This window comes from Phocoena phocoena, chromosome 2 (genome assembly GCF_963924675.1).
Source record: "Phocoena phocoena chromosome 2, mPhoPho1.1, whole genome shotgun sequence".
NCBI classification, from domain to species: domain Eukaryota; kingdom Metazoa; phylum Chordata; class Mammalia; order Artiodactyla; family Phocoenidae; genus Phocoena; species Phocoena phocoena.
The window spans coordinates 12,834,214-12,854,653 of NC_089220.1; the positions used below are offsets into that span (position 1 = coordinate 12,834,214).

At 40.2% G+C, this 20,440-nt stretch overlaps 1 protein-coding gene across 7 annotated transcripts in view; it reads left to right on the forward strand.

Moving 5' to 3' along the window:
- Positions 1-20,440, forward strand: part of RPS6KA5 (ribosomal protein S6 kinase A5) — a 180,422-nt gene that overhangs the window by 149,186 nt on the left and 10,796 nt on the right. For 6 of the 7 annotated variants that reach the window (XM_065872001.1, XM_065872002.1, XM_065872003.1 and 3 more), the window contains 6 exons: positions 7,161-7,311; positions 10,464-10,625; positions 12,294-12,419; positions 12,800-12,933; positions 13,599-13,692; positions 17,185-17,355. In XM_065872001.1, the coding sequence (XP_065728073.1) occupies positions 7,161-7,311; positions 10,464-10,625; positions 12,294-12,419; positions 12,800-12,933; positions 13,599-13,692; positions 17,185-17,355 (838 nt within the window). The remainder of the gene's footprint in view (positions 1-7,160; positions 7,312-10,463; positions 10,626-12,293; positions 12,420-12,799; positions 12,934-13,598; positions 13,693-17,184; positions 17,356-20,440) is intronic. The other variant, XM_065872005.1, reaches the window with a different exon arrangement.

A 20,440-nucleotide genomic window follows, 5' to 3' on the forward strand; every position in this document is an offset into this window, starting at 1 on the left:
CATTCAGCAATCTCTCTGAAATTCCATGTGTTCCACTCTGCTCTTGACCCCCAACACGGCCTTAGTTTGTTGTCACATGCAACCACTTGGTCCGCAGGAAGCCCCAAGGCCCTCTCCTATCCCTGTCATCTTGCCCTGTTAGGAAGGGCACTCTAACACAGATAATGGAGTGGGTGGTGAAGTACCAGCTTGGAGAGCATTGTCTGGGCCACAGAAAAGAGTGTAGTAAGGAGGAGGGCCTGGGAAGAGGTCTGCCAGTAAAGCCCTGGTGAGTGAAATGGGATCCCAGCTTTAGCCTAAGCCAGGCCCACCTCTGAGATTAAGACGCGTTCAGGTACGTCTGATAAACCAGTCTAGTAGACCCATCAGTAATCTAACTGTGTGGGCGTCGAAGGGAGAGGAGCCCAGGTAGACCAGCTGGGTTCACAGAGGCCTTAGCCATTGAGCGAGGAAGGACAATTCTAGGTTTCATCTGTCACTTTTAGGGAGGAGATGCTATAAGTTGAAAAGAAAAGGAATTTAGCCCAAATGTTTGCAGGATCACGCACACATCTTTGGTTCTTCTAACCTCATGAGAAACAGGTATTTTCTCCCTTCGGCTTCTCAGGTGGGTGGCTTCTCAGGCAGTGGGGGTCGGAGGCCTTGTTAGAGACCTGGGGGAAAGATGAAACAAGATGCTGTAGGAGAGAGTGAAGAGGAGTATTCATAGCTCACAGAAGACATGCCCTGGGGACTCCCAGGAATTACTGGATGAGACTTTGAGTGGAGTCGCACGCTCTGCAAAAGCCAGCAAGGGTACCAGCCAAAGAATCTCATCTCATTATTCTTAATCACCCAGTGGATGTGGCCCCAGGAAGCACAGGTTAGGTGGATCCGGATCAAGAAAGAGCTCAGTGACATGCAGAGGGAAGTGACTGCATGGGACCGTCCTCCCTGGGCAGCCAGTCTCGTGGCTCAGAGAAGGGGCGCTCCTGTGGAGTAGCCAGGCTAAGGGCCCCGCTGTGTGCCAACCTCTGTGCCCAAAGTCACCCACATCATGGCCTTGAATCCTTACAACCCTGAAAATGAGGTAGCAGCATGTGCTGTCCTACAGACAAGGAAGGTAAGCTTCAGTTACCTAAAGATTCAGAGCTACAGGGAGGTGGGACTGGAGTCAAGTGCAGAGTGACTGGAAAGTCACTTCATGCTCTTTCCTGGGTAACACTTGGTTCCGTGTGGCTGTTTGCAGGTGAGGCAGATGCTTATTTCAGGTAAAGGATTGGGAAGGACGGGTCCAGAGACAGCAGAGGGGTTGATTTCATTAATCACTTGAGTATTTGTTGAGTGATTTTTGTGTGTGTGTGTGTGTGGTACGCGGGCCTCTCACTGTTGTGGCCTCTCCCGTTGCGGAGCACAGGCGCCAGACGCGCAGGCTCAGCAGCCATGGCTCACAGGCCCAGCCGCTCTGCGGCATGTGGGATCCTCTCAGACCGGGGCACGAACCCGCGTCCTCTGCATCGGCAGGTGGACTCTCAACCACTGCGCCACCAGGGAAGCCCTGTTGAGTGATTTTTAACTCCTAGGAGGAAGAGAAATAGAAGCACATAGTTCTTGCCCTAAGAAAACTTACATACTGTTTGGGAAGATATGGAATAAATAGATGACAATTCATCATAAGAGAGAGTGTTGACAAATGTTTGAGTGGTAAGATGAATGCTGTGGAAGTAGAGAGGCGGCACAGTCCCTTGGGTTTGGGAGCGTCAGGGACGCCCTCCTGATGGAGAGATAGCATGGGCTGGGCTGAGAGAGCCAGTGAGGTTTGCAAAGGCAGAGGGTAGAAGGAAATGCCTTTCAGACGGTGGGGAAACACGCACAGGGTCCTGCAGACTCCCTGGAGTCCTCGCCAGTCTGGGTAGTGCTCTCAGCAGGTCCGTGATCTTGTAAATGAAGTTCATTTTATCATGCCTATTCTTAAAGGTAATGTTCACTATAGTTTAAAGCGTGCATAGGAGGCAAACAGCAGTAATAACACCCAGAGATGACCACTGCTACTATTTCCCATTCGTCTTCTTCACCTGAATAATGTGCTCATACTAGAAATCAACTTTATATTTTGCAGTTTTTGTGTAAACTTATAAGCATTCTCTAATTACAAACTCTTCATAAACATACTTTTGTAATGGCTGTGTAGTATACCATTGAGTAGATAACACCATGATGTGCTTTACTATCCCCCTTGTGTTGCACAAAAATTAAGAGTGAGTAGTTCAGTGAAAAATCTTTCTAACTCAGGCAGGCACATATGTGATTCTGTGATTTGGGGACCACTGGGGAACCAGGAAGTGAGAGTCCACAATGAAATGGGGAAGATTGTGAACTTATAAATGGAGGACAGAGAGAAATAATCAACTCATCTTTTGCTATCTGCAAAAAAGTGAAAAAGTTATCTGCAGGCATCTATGGAAACTGAGGAGGAAAGCTCCTCATATAGTAAATGGAGAACAATTAGACATGTATTGATTTGGTAAATATTTGTTGAGGACTTGCTCTAGGCGAAAGCAGTGTTCTAGGCCTCAGGGAATAAAGCAGTGAACAAGACTGCTTTTTAAAAAAAAAAAAAAAAAGAATCCCTACTCCCATTGAGCTTACATTTTAGTTGGGAGAGATAAATAATAGACAAATAAGTATAGAGTAGTCTATAAATTCCATGAAGAAAAATAAAGGAAAAGGTTAAATAGTGGGGGTAACAGCAATTTTGTAGAATGTAGGTGATGTGGGTGGGTGATGTGGAGGGATGAGGTGAGCATAAACCACTGTCCTAAAGGTCACTGATAACTTTTTATTGGGACAGTTCTTTGTTGTTATGTTTTAGTGAACATACAAAACACATGTGCCAAGTTTCATAGGTTCACTCTTTCCGCCACATTTTATTATGAAAAGTTGCAAATATTTGTTATGGTGGACACCTGTGTACTCACTGCCATGATTCTACCATGAATATTTTACCATCCTTGCTTATTTCGTATCTACCTACCTCTCTCTCCATCATAGGTTTAATTTTAATCTTGATGTCCTCACCCTTTACTCCATAAATTCTTTTTTTTTTGCTGTACGCGGGCCTCTCACTGTTGTGGCCTCTCCCGTCGCGGAGCACAGGCTCCGGACGTGCAGGCTCAGCGGCCATGGCTCACGGGCCCAGCCGCTCCGCAGCATGTGGGATCTTCTCGGACCGGGGCACGAACCCATGTCCCCTGCATCGGCAGGCGGACTCTCAACCACTGTGCCACCAGGGAAGCCCTCCATAAATTCTTAAGCTAATCAGTTGTGCATTTCTTTTACCACAGGGGTTTTCAGAAACTTCCATCCATGAATAGGAAGAAATTTTATATTCATTTATATATTACTATAGATTTTAATTTTATTTCATTTTGCATTTTACATGTAATTCCTCAATCCATTCAGAGTTTATTTGGGCTTACGGTATAAGGCAAGGGTCTTGCCTTGTTTGTTTCTTTCCCACATAGCTGGTTTACCCAACACATTTGTCAAACAATGCGGTCTTTCCTATGTTGGCTGGTCACTTTTTAAAAACAATGTAAGTTTTTGTATATGCCTGGTTATTTTTCAAGTTGTCTCTTCTATTCACTTGATATGGCTGTTAATTTATTTTACTACCACTTCACTTTCACAGTTTTGTTTTATAATACATTTTACTATGTAGTTAGGCAAATTCTCCCCAGTTATTTTCTTTTTCAAAATTTTCTTAGCTGTGTTATCATTAATTCTTACAAATTAATATTATCCAGGTTCTAAAGTATCTGATTGAAATTTTAATTCATATGTATATTTCTTGGTTTTTTTTTTGAAAGGAATCTTTCCTCATCTGTAAGACAGGGATAATAATAGCCTTTTGATAGGAATTTTGTATGGATTGAATGATAATATACACTGAAGTGTTCAACGTGATATGTTAATTCAGAGCTTGTTCTGATTTTACAGAGAGCTCTAAGATTCATTTGGAAGCAAGAAAAAATAGCTCTGGGTTATTACCAGTTCAGAAATCAAGCACATTGGAAGAGGTAAAGTGGCAGCCAACACCCAAGAAATGTCTCCCAGCCCTTGTTGCGAGATGCCCTGGTATTGTTACAAGTGGGCATCCCACAGAAATCCTCCTCCTGCACCCGCATTTCTCAGCGCCCACTCTGCACAGCCACGGTGGGCTGGCCCTCAGACTGACATTCATACTCACAGGGCACAACAGGCTGGAATGTGGCACCAGTTTTACGTAGCTTTCTGGAAGAATACAGGTCAGGAATTTTAGTGTATCGGCATGACAACATCAAACATCTCATCAGAGGTCTTTCCAACCACCTAGGCCTGACTTCCCAGACCAGAAGGGACACGCTCAGCCATTAGTGATGGGACTTAGTGGGCGGGCATGGACCACCCAGCAGAGGAAACTCAGTGCAGGAACTCTGTCTTCTAACTCCCACGAACACAGCTTCCAAGCCCCGACAAGGACACCCTCGGGAATAAGAGACAACACACAGAGGCTCGTGAATATGTTTTAAATAGTCCTGGACAAGACAACCCCCAGGACCTACGTGCCTGTTCACACCTGTCTGGCCAGGGGCAGTTCACTTCTCAGGGGTAACTTCAGAATGACTGCACACCTGATGCCTCACATCCACCTTGACCCGGTGCATTTCAAGGAAATAGTATAAGAAGGTAAATCCGGGATCATCTTCCCGTGGAGGAAAGGCTTGAGCCTACTGTCTCCTTACCACCCCATCCCCAGTTTCTGGTCCTCTTCCTGGGCTTCAGAGCCTCTCCACATCGCTAAGGAAACCCTGTCTCACTCTGCTTATATGACAACAGCAGTGGTCCTTCCGTGAGTCTCCAGCAAGGCTCCTGCTGTCACTCCTCTACGTCGGGTGGGTGTTCAGCATGCTCTGTGCGGGTCAGCTCCCGCTGCTTCTGGCCCTATTATTCTCACTCAGGAAAGGGGAGGGTCATCGCTGTTTGTTCTGCATGTTCCCTCATCAGCACTGTTTCCAGCAGGAATTCCTGTAGATTTCTACTCAGTTTCTCCCCGATCTGATCCCTGCCTCACCCGAATCTAAACCTCTCATTCCCTTGCATGTGGACCTGATGCACACCTCGGTGGCACACCGATGCTGTTGTTTGCGTGTCCAGACTACTGCCCTGAAGTGTGCACGGGGTCTCCTGTGCCTCCTTGCAGTCTGGGCATTTCAGTGGGGCCGTGCCTCTCTTCAGGTGCTCATGGCTCTCTCGCTGGCCCTCCTTCTCCACGAACCCACCACGGTCAACAAGACTGACCATTCCTTCCCCCAGTGCCTAGTATGGAGCAGACTGCCAGTAAACGTCGCTGACTTAGGTGTAAGAGTAACAGAACAGAGTCGGCACCCTCAGATGAAGTCAGCCAAAGTGCTTCTTTCTACACATGGTTCAGCAGCAGTGAATCTAGAGCCTGGTCCTTTTACACAAGAAACTCTTGCTTGCAGAAAGGACATTAAAGATGGAGAAATGGAACAGGCTATGTATACTTGCTTTTCCCTGAGAAACAGGGCGCCCGCACCTTATGTCAGGAGAGGATTATTCTCTAATGTCGCAACCCTGACGGGCAGTGAGTCATGGGAAAACACTAAAGAATCAGAAAGAAAAGAGGTTCTGCTGCTTTTTTTTTTTTTTTTTTTTTTGGTGGGGGGGGTGCTTGTTCTTTCAGCATTTTCTTAGGTTCCCAGGATGGAGTGCTAGAAGTAGAATTCGCTTTGAAATGAACACTTGCTGGAATGTTCAGTCAGAAGTTACCATCCCACCATGGGGGCTTGTTCTTTCAGCATTTTCTTAGGTTCCCAGGATGGAGTGCTAGAAGTAGAATTCGCTTTGAAATGAACAACACTTGCTGGAATGCTCAGTCAGAAGTTACCATCCCACCATCATTTCCCTGATGCTCAGTGCTTCTTGCTACAGGCTGTCTGTTTTCTTTGTGGTTGCCTTAAATAGGGGAGCAGGACAGTGAGTAGTTCATATTTATCAAGCATTTGCTACGTTTCAGGGGCAGTGCCAAGCACCGTACATCACGTCTTCACTCATTTACGAGGCATAAGAGGAAACTGTGGTACAAAGGCATTAATGAACTCTTTTAAGGTGACACAGCCAATAAGCAGCAGAGCCAGTGCTTGAACTTGATCCCAAAGGCTCCAAATTCCTGTTCTTAGCCCTGTACTATCTCTCATTAACTTATTATCTATTTTTTGTTCCACAACAGTTATCACTATTTTCATGAACAACAGGGGATCTTTTTGCAAACCAAATAATTGAGAAACTGTTTATCTCCATGTGTACTATGTTAAGCTTCTTAATTTCCATCAGCCCCTTCCATTATTTCTTTCTCATTAAACTATTGCTCTGGCTTTTAAGAGAGGCAAAGGTACATTTGGATTGGATCGATTTCATCTGTGACCTTAGAATAATCCAAGGTATTTCATCAAGAAACCTGATTATCTTAATTTTTTTACTTTCTGTAATAAAGAGTAGCGTTTACTCCATCTTTGAGCACCACTTGCCTTCTAAGGCTCTCCAGTCTGTTTTAGCGTCGCAGATAAATAAGCAGATGCTTTCATCCCATGAAGAGCCCCCAGCTCTGGTGTCAAGAGTTGAGCCACGTCCAATGGGTTCTGACTCTCCCTTTCTGGGGCTTCCTTCCCTCTCCATTCCTGCTGGCGCCTTATGTTCACTGGCACACAGGGCAAGAGAAGCTAGGCAGGTAGAGTTGGGATTTCTTTTGTCCTTCCAAATCTGAGTGCTGAATTCTCTTCTCTGAGTTTATTTAAGTTGTTTCCATTGTAAAAGGTTTACTCATAGCGTCTAGTCCATAGATAGGGGATCTAATCCAACCCCAAGCCTTTTTATTCTAATTAAATATTTGGGATGTTAGTTTCCCATGAGGATTGACTTATACTGGAAAATGATCAATGCTTTTCGTTTCTGCTTAAATTTGAGAAATTTGATTTCATGGTATCTCATATTTTTATCTCCATTTTTCACATATAGTTCAATTTCAGAGTGTGTTGCGCCATACTTGTTTTCTGTGAAGAATACGGTCACTATAACTTCATCCTATGGTGGTTTTAACAGCAAGTTTTATCTGCCTACAGGAGAATATTAAAAAGCGAGCCTCCGTATCCCCAAGAAATGAGTGCTGTAGCCAAAGACCTAATTCAGCGTCTGTTGATGAAAGATCCCAAGAAAAGACTGGGATGTGGTCCACGTGATGCAGATGAAATCAAAGAACATCTCTTTTTTCAGGTGAAACATACTGAACAGATGGTCTTATATGCCCTGCTGGTTTCAGAGTACTTGGCGTTCTTGGTGGAATGAGTGAACTTGGGCTGTTTCCGAATCATTTTCTCCCAATTTTTAAATGACAGGGACCCTTGAAGAAGAATCAGAATTCTACTTGTAGGGACCTAAATGGTCTTTTTCTCCCTATATGAAGGGAGAGAGGGGAGGATTATAATAACATTTGATTTTCTACATACTTATTAGAGTTTCTGAGTATTGATTTCCATTTGTGATCTCAAGATCTAGGCATATAGACTAAGGAGACTTTTATTATATTTTTTACTTCTCAGTTCCCGAGCTATTACTGCCACTGTGTTATACTTTTTAGATAGTGATTTCATCTCTTCTTTTCCCAGAAGAAATCTTAGAAAATTCAAAATCAGCCTCTTTCTCAGTTACGTATTATAATATGTAGGGAATTATTTATTTATTTTCTTTGTACTTGAAACAGTGCTTTATTCCGCAAAAGCCTAATGAGACCATTCTGCAGAGCACCAACACACCTGCTCATCCTAGTATGCTCAGTGCTGTCCACAAAATGACCACAATTTTAGATAACTCGAAAAAAACGTTAAATAGACTGAGTTGACTAGTTATTTCAATCTAAATGGTCAACCTGGGATACCATGACCTCGATTTCTAAAACTCTGAGCTTTTGACTTTTAAATAATTTCATCGTATCAACAAGCATGACCTAAATATTCATGCTCAAAAGGGACCATCAAGGTTTTATTTTTACTTTGCAGTCTGAGCTTTTACATTTTTATCACCAAAACAAAGAAAAAAACTCTGCTGCAGAGTAAGCTTTCATGTTGTTATTTATTGTGTTTTTAATATAGAAAAACAAATAGTAATTGAGAATAAGAATTCTCTCTCTACTTATATACTCAAGAAAAGGCACATTTATTTCAGTCTCTTGGTGTAACCATTTAAAAAATCATTACTGTACATCTTACAGAAGTTCAGTAACATAGTGAGAAGTACCTTTAGAATAAAATTAATTTCTCAGCATGTGCATTTCATAGATTAATATGGCTTGGAAAGGTTAGCATTTGAACAAACTATTTCATATATCTTGTTCAGGAGTTCGGCTCAAAAATTAACAATAAGGTAAAATTCAAGAACATACCCCAAATCATATTTTCCTAGGATCTTTTTCTCCACGGTTCCCTGTACTTGTGAATATTGCAAAACAGCTTTCATGTTAGAGAAATTTCTCTTTTCTATAGCTTAGAATAGTAATTTTAGGTTATTTAATTGCCTTGACTTTTTAAACGACAGGGACACTTCAGGAAAGACCAACATTCTACTTGTAAAGACCCAAATGGGGTGGAGGTGGAGAGGATTGTAAGAGCGTTCAATTTTCTCCATACTAAACGTTCTCCTGCTAACAGTATATCTCTTTAAATTACCCCTTTACTCTAGAAGTTTCTCTTAATGTATGTACAAGAGCCAAGCACAAATCATACGCTTGTAATCATATGCTTGTAATGTAATCATACACTAGGAAAGAACACGAACTAGAAAGTCAGGAGACTGACCCTCCCAAAGGTTTAAGTGAAAAGGTTGGTTCTGATTTCTGGGCTTCCATTTCCGTCTGGATCAAATAAAGAGGATGAACTAAATGATCTCTAAAACGCATTTTAGCTGAAAACTTTGAAGGTCTAATTCAATGATTTTACCTCCATTGCTTCCACAAGAGGGCATAATAAAAACATTTTATGTTAGTTGATTATACTGAATGTCATCAACCGAGAAGTACAAGTTTCACATTTTACCATCTCTGAAATCAGTATGCAGCTTACAGTGGACAACATTTTACTATTCTAATTGGTAATGCTTTTTCTTTCTTAATGGTACATAAAATAAGTGTGTATCTTACTATCAAGGATGACATCTTAGATTATAAGAGAAATATATTAATAGGGTATCTGTGGGATTCAATTCAGTAAGTATTACCTGAGGTTGTTTTTTATGGCTGAAGGAGAATAAAGAAGACGGAACAGAGGGTTGAATTTGAATAATAGAAGACACGGTAGTTTATCAGACAGTGACTGACATGGGTAGAAAGGGGGCCTGGATTATCCCATGGGGGAGAGAAGAGGCAATGTTGAATAGCTTAAATACAGTTGAATGAGAAAAGAATGGTTACATCAGTTCATACTATCACAGTATCATTTAGACTTATAGACATAAACCAATGCATGAATTAGAGTGAGTTTGTTTATTTTCTAATTTGTCCAGATGGCCAGGAGGAAAAGCAAGTACAGAAGGAAAGCTAGTTAACACTGCCTCTAAAAAATAGGGATGTTCCTTTAGAGTTAATATTCATATCCATTTTAAAGCCCTTTATTATAGTTTAGTTTAGGTTTGGTTTGGTTTTGGTTTGGCTTAACGCCTGTCTCAGGGGACTCATGACAAAATAATTTTTGTTATCCCTAAGGGTGAACTAGGGTGTCCTGGTGCCCCCCAGTGGTCAGGATGAGATTCCACAGTGGTGGAGAACAGTCTCATCTCAGTCACAGCTTTAGTGAGCTATAAGCTGTGGTCAAAAAATGTGCTCCTGCTTGTAAAAAAATATTTTTTTAAATCATTAGTTTGAAATATGTGCTTTTCGCGCTTCCCTGGTGGCGCAGTGATTAAGAATCCGCCCTCCAGTGCAGGGGACACGGGTTCAAGCCCTGGTCCGGGAAGATCCTACATGCCGCAGAGCAACTAAGCCCGTGCGCCACAACTACTGAGCCTGCACTCTAGAGCCTGCGAGCTACAACTACGGAAGCCCGCGAGCCACAACTAATGAGCCCGCGTGCCACAACTACTGAAGCCCGCATGCCTAGAGCCTGTGTTCCGCAACAAGGGAAGCCACCGCAGTGAGAAGCCCGTGCACCGCAACAAACAGTAGTCCCCTCTCGCTGCAGCTAGAGAAAGCCCGTGCACAGCAACAAAGACCCAATGCAGCCAAAAATAAATAAGATAAATATTTTAAAAAATATGTGCTTCTCTCTGTTGTTTAATTAAAATCATTATCTTTGTTATTTTTCTAAAATATATTTCAACTTTGTTGATTTCTACTTACAATTTTACAATTCTACTACAATTTTCTTTCTCTGTTTTAGAAAATAAATTGGGATGATTTAGCTGCCAAAAAAGTGCCCGCGCCCTTTAAGCCAGTCATCCGAGATGAATTAGATGTGAGTAACTTTGCAGAAGAGTTCACAGAAATGGACCCCACCTACTCTCCCGCAGCACTGCCCCAGAGCTCCGAGAGGCTGTTTCAGGTAATCTCCAAGAGCCCACACGTGTTTGTTGGCCATGTATGCTTTGAAAGAAAAGATTAATTTTCCCATGTGAAAGCTTTCTGGCATCTTGAAAAACAGGACTGTATAATCTCTTCAAAATTATTAAATACAGAGATATTGCAAATAAATATGTGTTGAATTTACACCTGAAATTTTACTTCTGTTCAAGCTCTTTTATAGAGAATATAATACTACTTTACTTCTAATCATACAAAATATTCCTTAATTCATAAACAGTGTTATCTGATTCTTTATCTTCAGTTACTAATCAGAACTGTTTCTCAACTCGTATAAAAGATTTAGAAAGGATGTTACACTTAGGAAAGGATCTTTTCTCAGACTTAAGATAAAATATTCTATTAAATGGCATCATAGCTTCACTTCTTTGACTCCCATTAGTATCCCAGTAGTATGGTTTAATTTGGCTGTCCAGACACTGTCTCTGGACATAGGTGACACTAGTGGCTAGTACTTGGCTGGGACAAAGCAGATGTTGAAAAAAATGTTCCTCAAATTAGTGAATGTTCTAGCTTAAACAGATTAATCATCCATCATTATACAGATGGTCCCCAATTTACGATGGTTCAACTTAGGATTTTTTGACTTTATGGTGGTGCAAAAGTGATATGCATTCCACGGAAACCATACTTAGAATTTTGATCTTTCCTGGGATGGTGAGGTGCAGTACGATCCTCTCACGATGCTGGGCAGCAGCAGTGAGCCCCGGCTCCCAGTCGGCCACTCGATCACGAGGGTAAATAGCTGATACACTTACAACCAATCGGAACCCAAACAACCATTGGTTTTCACTTTCAGTACAGTAGTCAGTAAATGACATGAGATATCCAACACTTTATTATTAAATAGGCTTTGTGTTAGATGATTTTACTCATCTGTAGGCTAATGTAAGTGTTCTGAGCACGTTTAAGGTAGGCCAGGCTAAGCTGTGACATCTGGTAGGTTAGGTGTGTTAAATGCATTTTCAACTTAGGATATTTTCAATTTCTGGTGGGTCTGTCAGGACTTAACCCTATTGTAAGTCAAGGAAGATCTGTACCACTTTTGGTTCAGCACATCATTCTGCCGTTTGATTTGACTCCTTTTCTAAAACTCAGTTTTGAATTTAACCTAAGGAAATATAATGAGTCAAATAATTGCTGAATTAGAAACTGACTGGAATGAAACTTGCTATTTATCTAGTTTGAAAACCAGTAGCATTTGGACCACTTTTTAGTTCCGTAACTGTACCTCTTTTGAGAAGTTAGTTGTGTTTGTTTATAAGCAAACTTTTATCAGCAATGTGAGTCAGATACTGGGGATGGGATAGGAAGGAAGTATTTTTCTGCCTTTAATTTTGAATTGGTTTAGTTCTACCAGAAGATGGCGTGATCTCCTTCTGAAAAGCATTATTCTATTGATTTGAAATAACCTTGCATTTTAGATTCATCTTAACAAATATTTGAGCTTTTTTTTTTTTTTTGGCCTCACCATGTGGCTTGCGGGATCTTAGTTCCCCAATGCGGGATCGAACCCACGCCCTCAGTGGTGAAAGCACGGAGTCAAAGAAGAAAAAAATGATTACAATCTAGTCTGTGCTAAACCGGATAATTGCAAATCCTTATTTTTTTCCTTTCTTTTTTTTTTTAGGGCTATTCCTTTGTTGCTCCTTCTATTCTCTTCAAGCGTAATGCAGCCGTCATAGACCCTCTTCAGTTTCACATGGGAGTCGATCGTCCCGGAGTGACAAATGTGGCAAGGAGTGCAATGATGAAGGTGTAGCCATGTGGTTAATTAAATGACATATTCATGGTTTAAATACCAACACTAATTGACTTTCTCAAGTCAAGTAAATTTAATAGACTTTCCATTTGACTAAAACGTAATTTTAAAAAATGAATAAATGGAAATAGTAAGATTTGCCCTAGAGAATTATTAACATCCATTTGAATGAGCTCGTTTCTTACGATAGAAAGTAATATATTTTAAATAAGTGTATACATGATAGAAATGAGCTAATGATGAATTTTTAGAGATTATAAGTATATTCCACTCCTATTTATTAACATTAATAATGTTCTGTTACTCAACAGTTTTATCTATCCCTGTGTATTACTAATATTTTCTTAAGTGAAATGATGTTGGTTTCTTGTCAGGACTCTCCATTCTATCAACACTATGACCTAGATCTGAAGGACAAACCATTGGGAGAAGGAAGTTTTTCCATCTGTCGAAAGTGCATAAACAAAAAAAGTAACCAAGCATTTGCGGTCAAAATAATCAGCAAAAGGTATCACATTTCCAGCAGTCTCTCTTATGTATTCGTCCTAGTCAATGGCTTCTATAAATTAAGATTTTTATTTAAAAGGAAAATGATGGCATATTATAAGGTTTTCAACCAGGGTTTTAGCCATTCAGCTCATCAGTTGACCCATTATACTTCTAGCTCTGAGAAAGTAATCCATTTTAGACATAAATCAGTACGATATGCTTTTCAGGTTATTATGAGAAGACTTTCTTGTGGCGGTGTTGTTTAATCAGACTCGCTTAGTGAGTTCAGCAGCTTTTGCCATTCCTGTTAGTTGTATATTTGAAGTATTTTGTTCTGCAATTATTTAGTGACCTAGGGGTAGTTTGAGAGCCAGCTAGTTGTTTTGGTAACTGATTATTACCTCCATGATTGTATATTCTTATTACCAAATTGTCAGGCAAGTAGAGCATCCATTTCTTCATGTGATTAGCTCTTTCCTGACTCAGAAATGATCATTTTTCTCAAGAATACTGCTCTACTTGTTCTGGTGGGTGTATGACTCACTACTTTCAGGGAAGCCTCATTCTGATACTTTGACACTTACCTTCTGAATATACTGTAAATAAAAACAAAATTAGGATTGGGGCAATGCTTCCAAAAACTTGGTGAAGAGGGATGTAGAGTCTAACTGTTTCATCTTGCAGGTTGGAAGCCAATACTCAGAAAGAAATAACAGCTCTGAAACTCTGTGAAGGACACCCCAATATCGTGAAATTACATGAAGTTTTTCACGATCAGGTAGTCCACTTTTTTTTCTGTGGATACTAATTCATATACAGGGTTCTACTTTTCATCAGTTGTGTTGGTGCTGGGTCAAAGTCAGGGATATGGGACATGACCGAGCCACGTGAGAGGGTGAGAAGCCACTCCACGCATGCTTTCACCCACCCCCAAATCAATGCTTCCTCTCACTTCTGCTTCTCTCACTCAGTCGTGGTCATGTAGGACCTGGAAGGAGGACGGGGGGCTAAAGCCCAGCTCACTGTGCTTACTGCACGTTCAGCTACCACCCCGCGTAGCTTCGTCTCTGCGTACCTCTCAGTACTCAGTCATTTTCAGCCGTCAACTTAACCCTTTAACTTCAAGAGTAGAACTTAGCCTAAAGCCTCATTAGTGCAAACTGAAAGAGCAAATAGGAAGCAGAGGGCAAAGATACTCTCTTTCCATCTTCTTATTCCAGGTGACAGATTCTGCTCAGGCCACAGGCCGGGTCATGCTACCCGCCTTCTACCCCCGGTCCCACTTTCCAGCAGTACCCTCACACAGGGTTATGTAACTTTAGAGACAGGAGGAACACTGTTTTGTCAGGTCCATGTCTCCTTCCCTGCAGAAATCTCTCCATTACAGTCATCTTTCCTCCTGGGACTGGGCGGGACGGCACAGTCTGACGCAAGACAGCACGCTGCACACAAGAGCTAACACCAGTCCTGGATGTGGTTGGCTCTAACCTTACCAGAGAAGAAACTGAGGTTCAGAAAGGTCATGAGTGTTTTCCCACAGGAAAAAAAAGTGGGGGGGGGGTGCGTCATGAGACTCGTCCAACCAAGGTCACATAGCAGATCAGTGAAAATCTAGTAGGAAGACTTGGTCTCCCGTTCTGGGCTCTCTCCAGGGTGGTACCGTGACATCCACGTCCTAGGAGAGCGGTGGCCCAGTTCTCTACCACATTGAACTTTCCCAGAGTGCCGTGGCCAAGCGTGACACACGGTGGGGAAACCAGGCGGCGGCAGGAGCATCATAGCTGTAGTAACTGCTGCTGTTGACTTTCACATACATTACGTGGCACAGGTATCGTAGCACTCATTCTACATGTATCATCAAACTCCCGGAAATTAAGTAACCGGGTCTCCCAGTTTATAAGTGGTACTGCTGGAATCTGAACCCATGCAGTCCAACCTCAGAACAAGCACTTAATTAATTACTTTGTTATACTGCCTTAGAGGAGGCAGACACAAAGCCTGGTTTTCACATCAGGTGAGTGAGCACCCAAAAATGACATCATCTGTTTGCATCCTTGGTGCTTATAGTCAGGAAAGGAAGCTCTTTGAAGCAAGGACTCGGGGGGAACTGTTCTCCCTGCTCTTCTGCTGCCTCCACCTCCCCGGGCCACTCAACTACAGTGCAGGTAGAGTCCCCTGCCCACTGAGGGTGCTTACAAGGAGCCTAGGTAGTCTCCTATTGAAGGCGATCCACACATCCATCAAGGGCTTGGTGGATGACCTTCGACACACCCCTCGGTTTTGCAGCTGTGCCCCTAGCTACTTCCCCCGAAAGACTTTCCATCTCTGACCGTCAGGCCACTGTCAGATCTCAGGAACTACATCCCTAATATTTTACTTATGTGACAAATTAACTTTATTATTTGCTATTTTTATATTCAAGAGTTACTAGAATAGAAACCATCTCATGATGTAATCCTGTGTATACCAGTATAAATATATTATCATTCTAATATACAGTTGTTGATAGTTTGCGTTGTTTTTTCCGTGATGGTGACACAGTTGCCTAGATCATGCCCGAATCCACCATAGTCCCCTTTTCAACTGATGGGTGAAATTGATTGAGGGTGTGTCTCCAGCCTTTGACTGTACAGCAGTGTAGTTTGTGTACCATGATTTGTGCTTTACTACTCTATTAGTTTCCTATTGCTGCTGTTACAAATTACCACAAACCTAAAACAATACGAAGGTATTATCTTACGGTCTCGAGGTCAGATATTCAAAATCAGCCTCACTGCTGTAAAGTCACGGTGTCGGCAGGGCTGGTTCCTTCTGGAGGTTCTAAGGGACAGTTTATTTACTTCTCTTTTTTAGCTCTGGAGACTGCCCACATTCTTGACTTGTGACCCTTCCATGTTCCGTTCCAGTCTTTTGTTTCCATAGTCCCATCTCATACTGTTGACTCTGGTGGATAATTAAGACACCCTTCCCATCTCAAGAGCCTTAATCACTTCTGAAAAACCCCTTTACCATATAAGGTAACATCCATAGGTTCTGGGGATTAGGATATGGACATCTTTGGAGGGCCATTATTCAAGCTACTATATATACATTTTTTCACTGTCACCTACATTTCATTGGTAAGGGTGCTAAAGTTCATAGAGGTAAAGTAACACCCCCAAGGTCATAAGTAAGTAGCAGAACTGGCATTCAGATGCAGGTTTGACTCTAAAACCTATCTCTTAAACCACTATAGGTCTTGCCCCTCATTGTTTTAAAGCTTGCTGGCATATACTTGTAGCAGACCTTTAGATTTGATCTTAATTTGTCTGACGTGGAAACTCAAATTAGCATGGTCTCTAATAGCCTGGGAGCAATTCTCTTAATAAAAGCGTTATTCACCGTCTAGAATTTGCCCACTATGTGTAGCATAATGTCTTTATAATCATCTTTTTAATGAAGCGATTTTCCTGGACTTTGCTAATTCAAAGGAAAGCATACTTTGTTTTGTTTGTTGAGTGACATTGGTGCTATAAGGCATAGCACTTGAATCTGAATATTGATTTGTATCTTTCTTAAACCATTTGTGTTCGTTGGGGAGCTGATGTAATTCCCTTGCTTTTCAGTAGCTCCTACATTATTTTCTTTATGGGAATGTATGCAAAACATAGTAAATACATGACTTTTAATACTATTTAATTAAGATAATGCCTTGGGAGCAAAAGCAATTATTTAAAAAAAATAGCCCAAAGTGAGTTATGGGTATTTGGCATGGGAATTAACAGGAACACTGAAACTAATCTGTTGAGCCCTAACAGAAGATTTAAAGTGACATCATCCAACCGTGCCTTTTTTAAGAGGTAAATTTGCCATTAAATGTGTGTGTCAGGCCTCCTGGGGGTAGTTGCCCATATTCCATCAGTAATCTATATTATTTCAAGCAGCCAATTTTACATTATTATCTGTACTAGGTTACACTTTAAGAAGAAAGATATGTACACTTGGTAGAGAGGATTGGAATGGAATTCAAATGAAAGAATTAGTCAAGGAAAGGATATACAAAGATTTCACTGCAGTACTTGAAATTTTCCATTACCAAAATAGAACTCTAAAAAAGTCACATTATCCTTCAACTCTTTCCCCTAAAATACAAGGGTCGCCGTTGACTATTTTAACAAGGGACTATTTAAATTTATTGGTAATAGTTCATAATCAGGAAATGTTTTATATGTTGATAAGCTTCTACTCCTCTTCATTAAGGCCCTCCACATTATTCTTCTTTCTTTTCTAGCTTCACACATTTCTAGTGATGGAACTTCTGAACGGGGGAGAGCTATTTGAACGCATTAAGAGAAAGAAACACTTCAGTGAGACAGAAGCCAGCTACATCATGCGGAAGCTTGTTTCAGCTGTAAGCCACATGCATGATGTTGGAGTGGTACACAGAGATTTGAAACCCGAGGTATAAAATTACATGTTTTCTCATATAATGCAATCTAGCATCATTATTAAATATCCCCCAGATATGTGTGGGCTTTTTTTGGGGGGGGTTGTTTTGATTTTTTATCTTCAGGGCTTTCTGCTAAATAGATACTTGCAAATATCACGTTTCTTGCATTTTTTTTTCTTTTCTATTTCAGTCTAAAATAAATTTGTCTTTTCGTTCTTTCTTTTTTTTTTTTTGCCAGCTGATCATCTTGAGGTTATATTTGTAAGTGTGAGAGCCTTTTATGGAAGAAATACTTTATGCAACAATTGTGGACTAAAAATAGCAATGGAAATTTTTGTAGCAGAAAATAATGCCCCTGCTATATGTATACCATTTTAGAGGGATTTTAACAGTGTATTTTGAAAGCTTATCTTTTACTTTTGTAATCAAATTGATTAGCTCATGAATAGCAATGTGTGTTGTTCTAAATTTTTAAATATAAAGCATTGTCTTTGTTTAATGAGTTATGCCATCCTTACATGTGTTTTCTTTGCTCATGTACTACAATATTTATAGAACTGTGTAGCTATGTAGAAGTAGCAGCTTTTCATATATTTCTTCTTTCAAAAGGTTAAGAAAGAAGGTTCTAACTCTAGAATGATCCCTTTTTAGTATCAAAAGTATGAAAATTCCTCCCTTTTAGAAAATCATCGAAAGAATAATGAAAATTTAAAAACAAAACCCAATAATTTATAAAAGAATAACAATGAATCATCCTCTATCCTATGCAAAATTATATATATTTACTATCTAAAATAGAATTTCAATTTTAACTACCATGTGATTATAATGCATTTTTAAGTATATTTAAAATAATAATTTGGTGTTTATTTTTGTATTAGATTACAAAAGAATATTTCTCAAAAAGCACCATTTTTGCCTTTTATTTAAGTACCTTGGATTATTGGTAGGAAGAGGATGTTTTAAAAATGGAATTCTGTGCCTTCGGATATAATTGACTGAGTCCCAAAATATTTAAGCTTCTATGTACTTTCTATTACTGTTATTCATATTACTCGTAATTAATCAAAAGTGAATTGTGTTTTATGAACTTGCAACTATGATAGCTACCCCTCTGCTTCCTTCATCACAATTCTCACTCTCCCACACAACGCCCACTAAAAATATGGCACTCTGTACATTGGAGATTTGCTGTCTATTTTTAAATGTGAAAGCATACCACTTAACTGGTTTTTTTTGACAGACAAGGAACAAGCATGTAATTTTTTTAATTGAAAAGATCTGTTCCATGACTGTCTAGAATTCATTTTCACATGTTTTATTCTTTGATAACTGGCCATCTGTCACCTCATGAGTCTCAAATGATGCAACTGTCCTCTCCAGCGGAATTGAAATTTGCCTTCCTATTTTACTGAGTAAAAAGATACTCACGTAGCTTAATTCTTATCTGCCATAAAGCTTTTCTTTCAAATAATCATTTGAAAAGAAGAATTGTCTGATTATTAAGGACATTCTACTACCATTATAGTCCTAAATCAACATATATTTTGGAGACATGAAAATGTGCCTTTGTACTAACACTTCCATAATAAAATAGCTTTCACTTTGACTTTTAAGTGGCAGAGTATATTATTTTCAAGCTAAAAGTTTCATCCCTTTCGCATTGATGTAGCATTTTAAGATCTGACTATATATCTTTTGGTAGATATTTTTGTGGTATTCATATTCTGCATAGGCAAGATAATTTCTAGGTGAGAATCAAATAAATTTAGAAGCTGGCTGATATTCTTAGTAAGCTGCTTTGTATTTTTCAAACTGGTCCCCATATTCTTGAAAGATTGAGAAATTTTATCAAATTAGTTTCTGGCAGAACTTGAGACAAGGATAAATGTGGTTTGAATGACTAATTCCTGCCACTTCTGACCATGCACACCCAACTACATTTTGAGAATTGGGAGAGGAGTGAAGAGGGGTGTGCCATGTCTCCTCCATTTCAAGATCTAAGAACAAGGAAGTCCTTAGCTGGTCTTAGTATAGAAGACACTAAAGTCATTTCCAAAGTCTTGTAGGCTCTGGGAGGACAGGCCAGGTGTGCTTCATCCACTGCTCTGTATGTAGCACAGTGCCTTGTGCTGTGGAAGAGTTCAGGGGTCATTTGCTGAGACTTCTCCCAAGTACCCGGTCCATGCACCCCAGCTATGGCTTCAGTTGTGGTGAAGCCTTACATTGAATTATATTCACATTTTAATTCCATCACAAATTCAGGATTAGGCATTTTGTATAATAGAACATTTAAGAAAACTTTTCAGTTAATTTTTTTGCTTCTTTCCTACCACTTCATTCATTTTTAACTTTTGAATGGGGGCCTAGAAGATTTTTCTTCTTTGTATCAGTGAAGTATTCTATGATGTATATTATTTCACTTCAAATAATATTAAAAAGCAAATGGTGTTCCAGAACTGGGGGATAATTTAATGGTCAAAAAGGCATAACAGATTTTGTTAGGATGTCTAAAGACAATATAATCAGATTCAATTACTGTGCATACTAGCTTGATGTACTAATAAAAATGTACGTAAAAATTTGCCCATCAGTACAGTTAGATTTTTTTAAACAAGTGGTAAATACAGAAGTAATCAGTAAAACCTTAGTGATTGACACGGCTTGGCAAATGATTCAAAATAACAATGTTTTCTGAATAATAGAGGGGTAATATCCATAAGCATCAAAAATGTTCAAGTATTAACTGTTTTGGAAAAAATATTTCTGAAACGTATGTCTCCACCATGTATTCTTTAATAGGCTTTACTAGATATTATGTATAACTATTCTATTTATGACTTCATTCAATGGACAAATATTTACCAAAGCATTTACTACATGAGAGAGTCATGAATAAGGTAGATGCACGGTTGCTGGCCTCATGGAATTATGGTCTAATGTGGGTGAAGACATTGAACTAATATTGCAGAGCTGATAAGTGCCAGGAAAGAAAAGTAAGTGCTAGAAGAAAATATAATAATTTCCATCTTCTGTTTGGTGGCACCTCTAAATGAGGATTAGATGCCTGAGAGCCAGGTTGGAAGGGAGGTTGGTG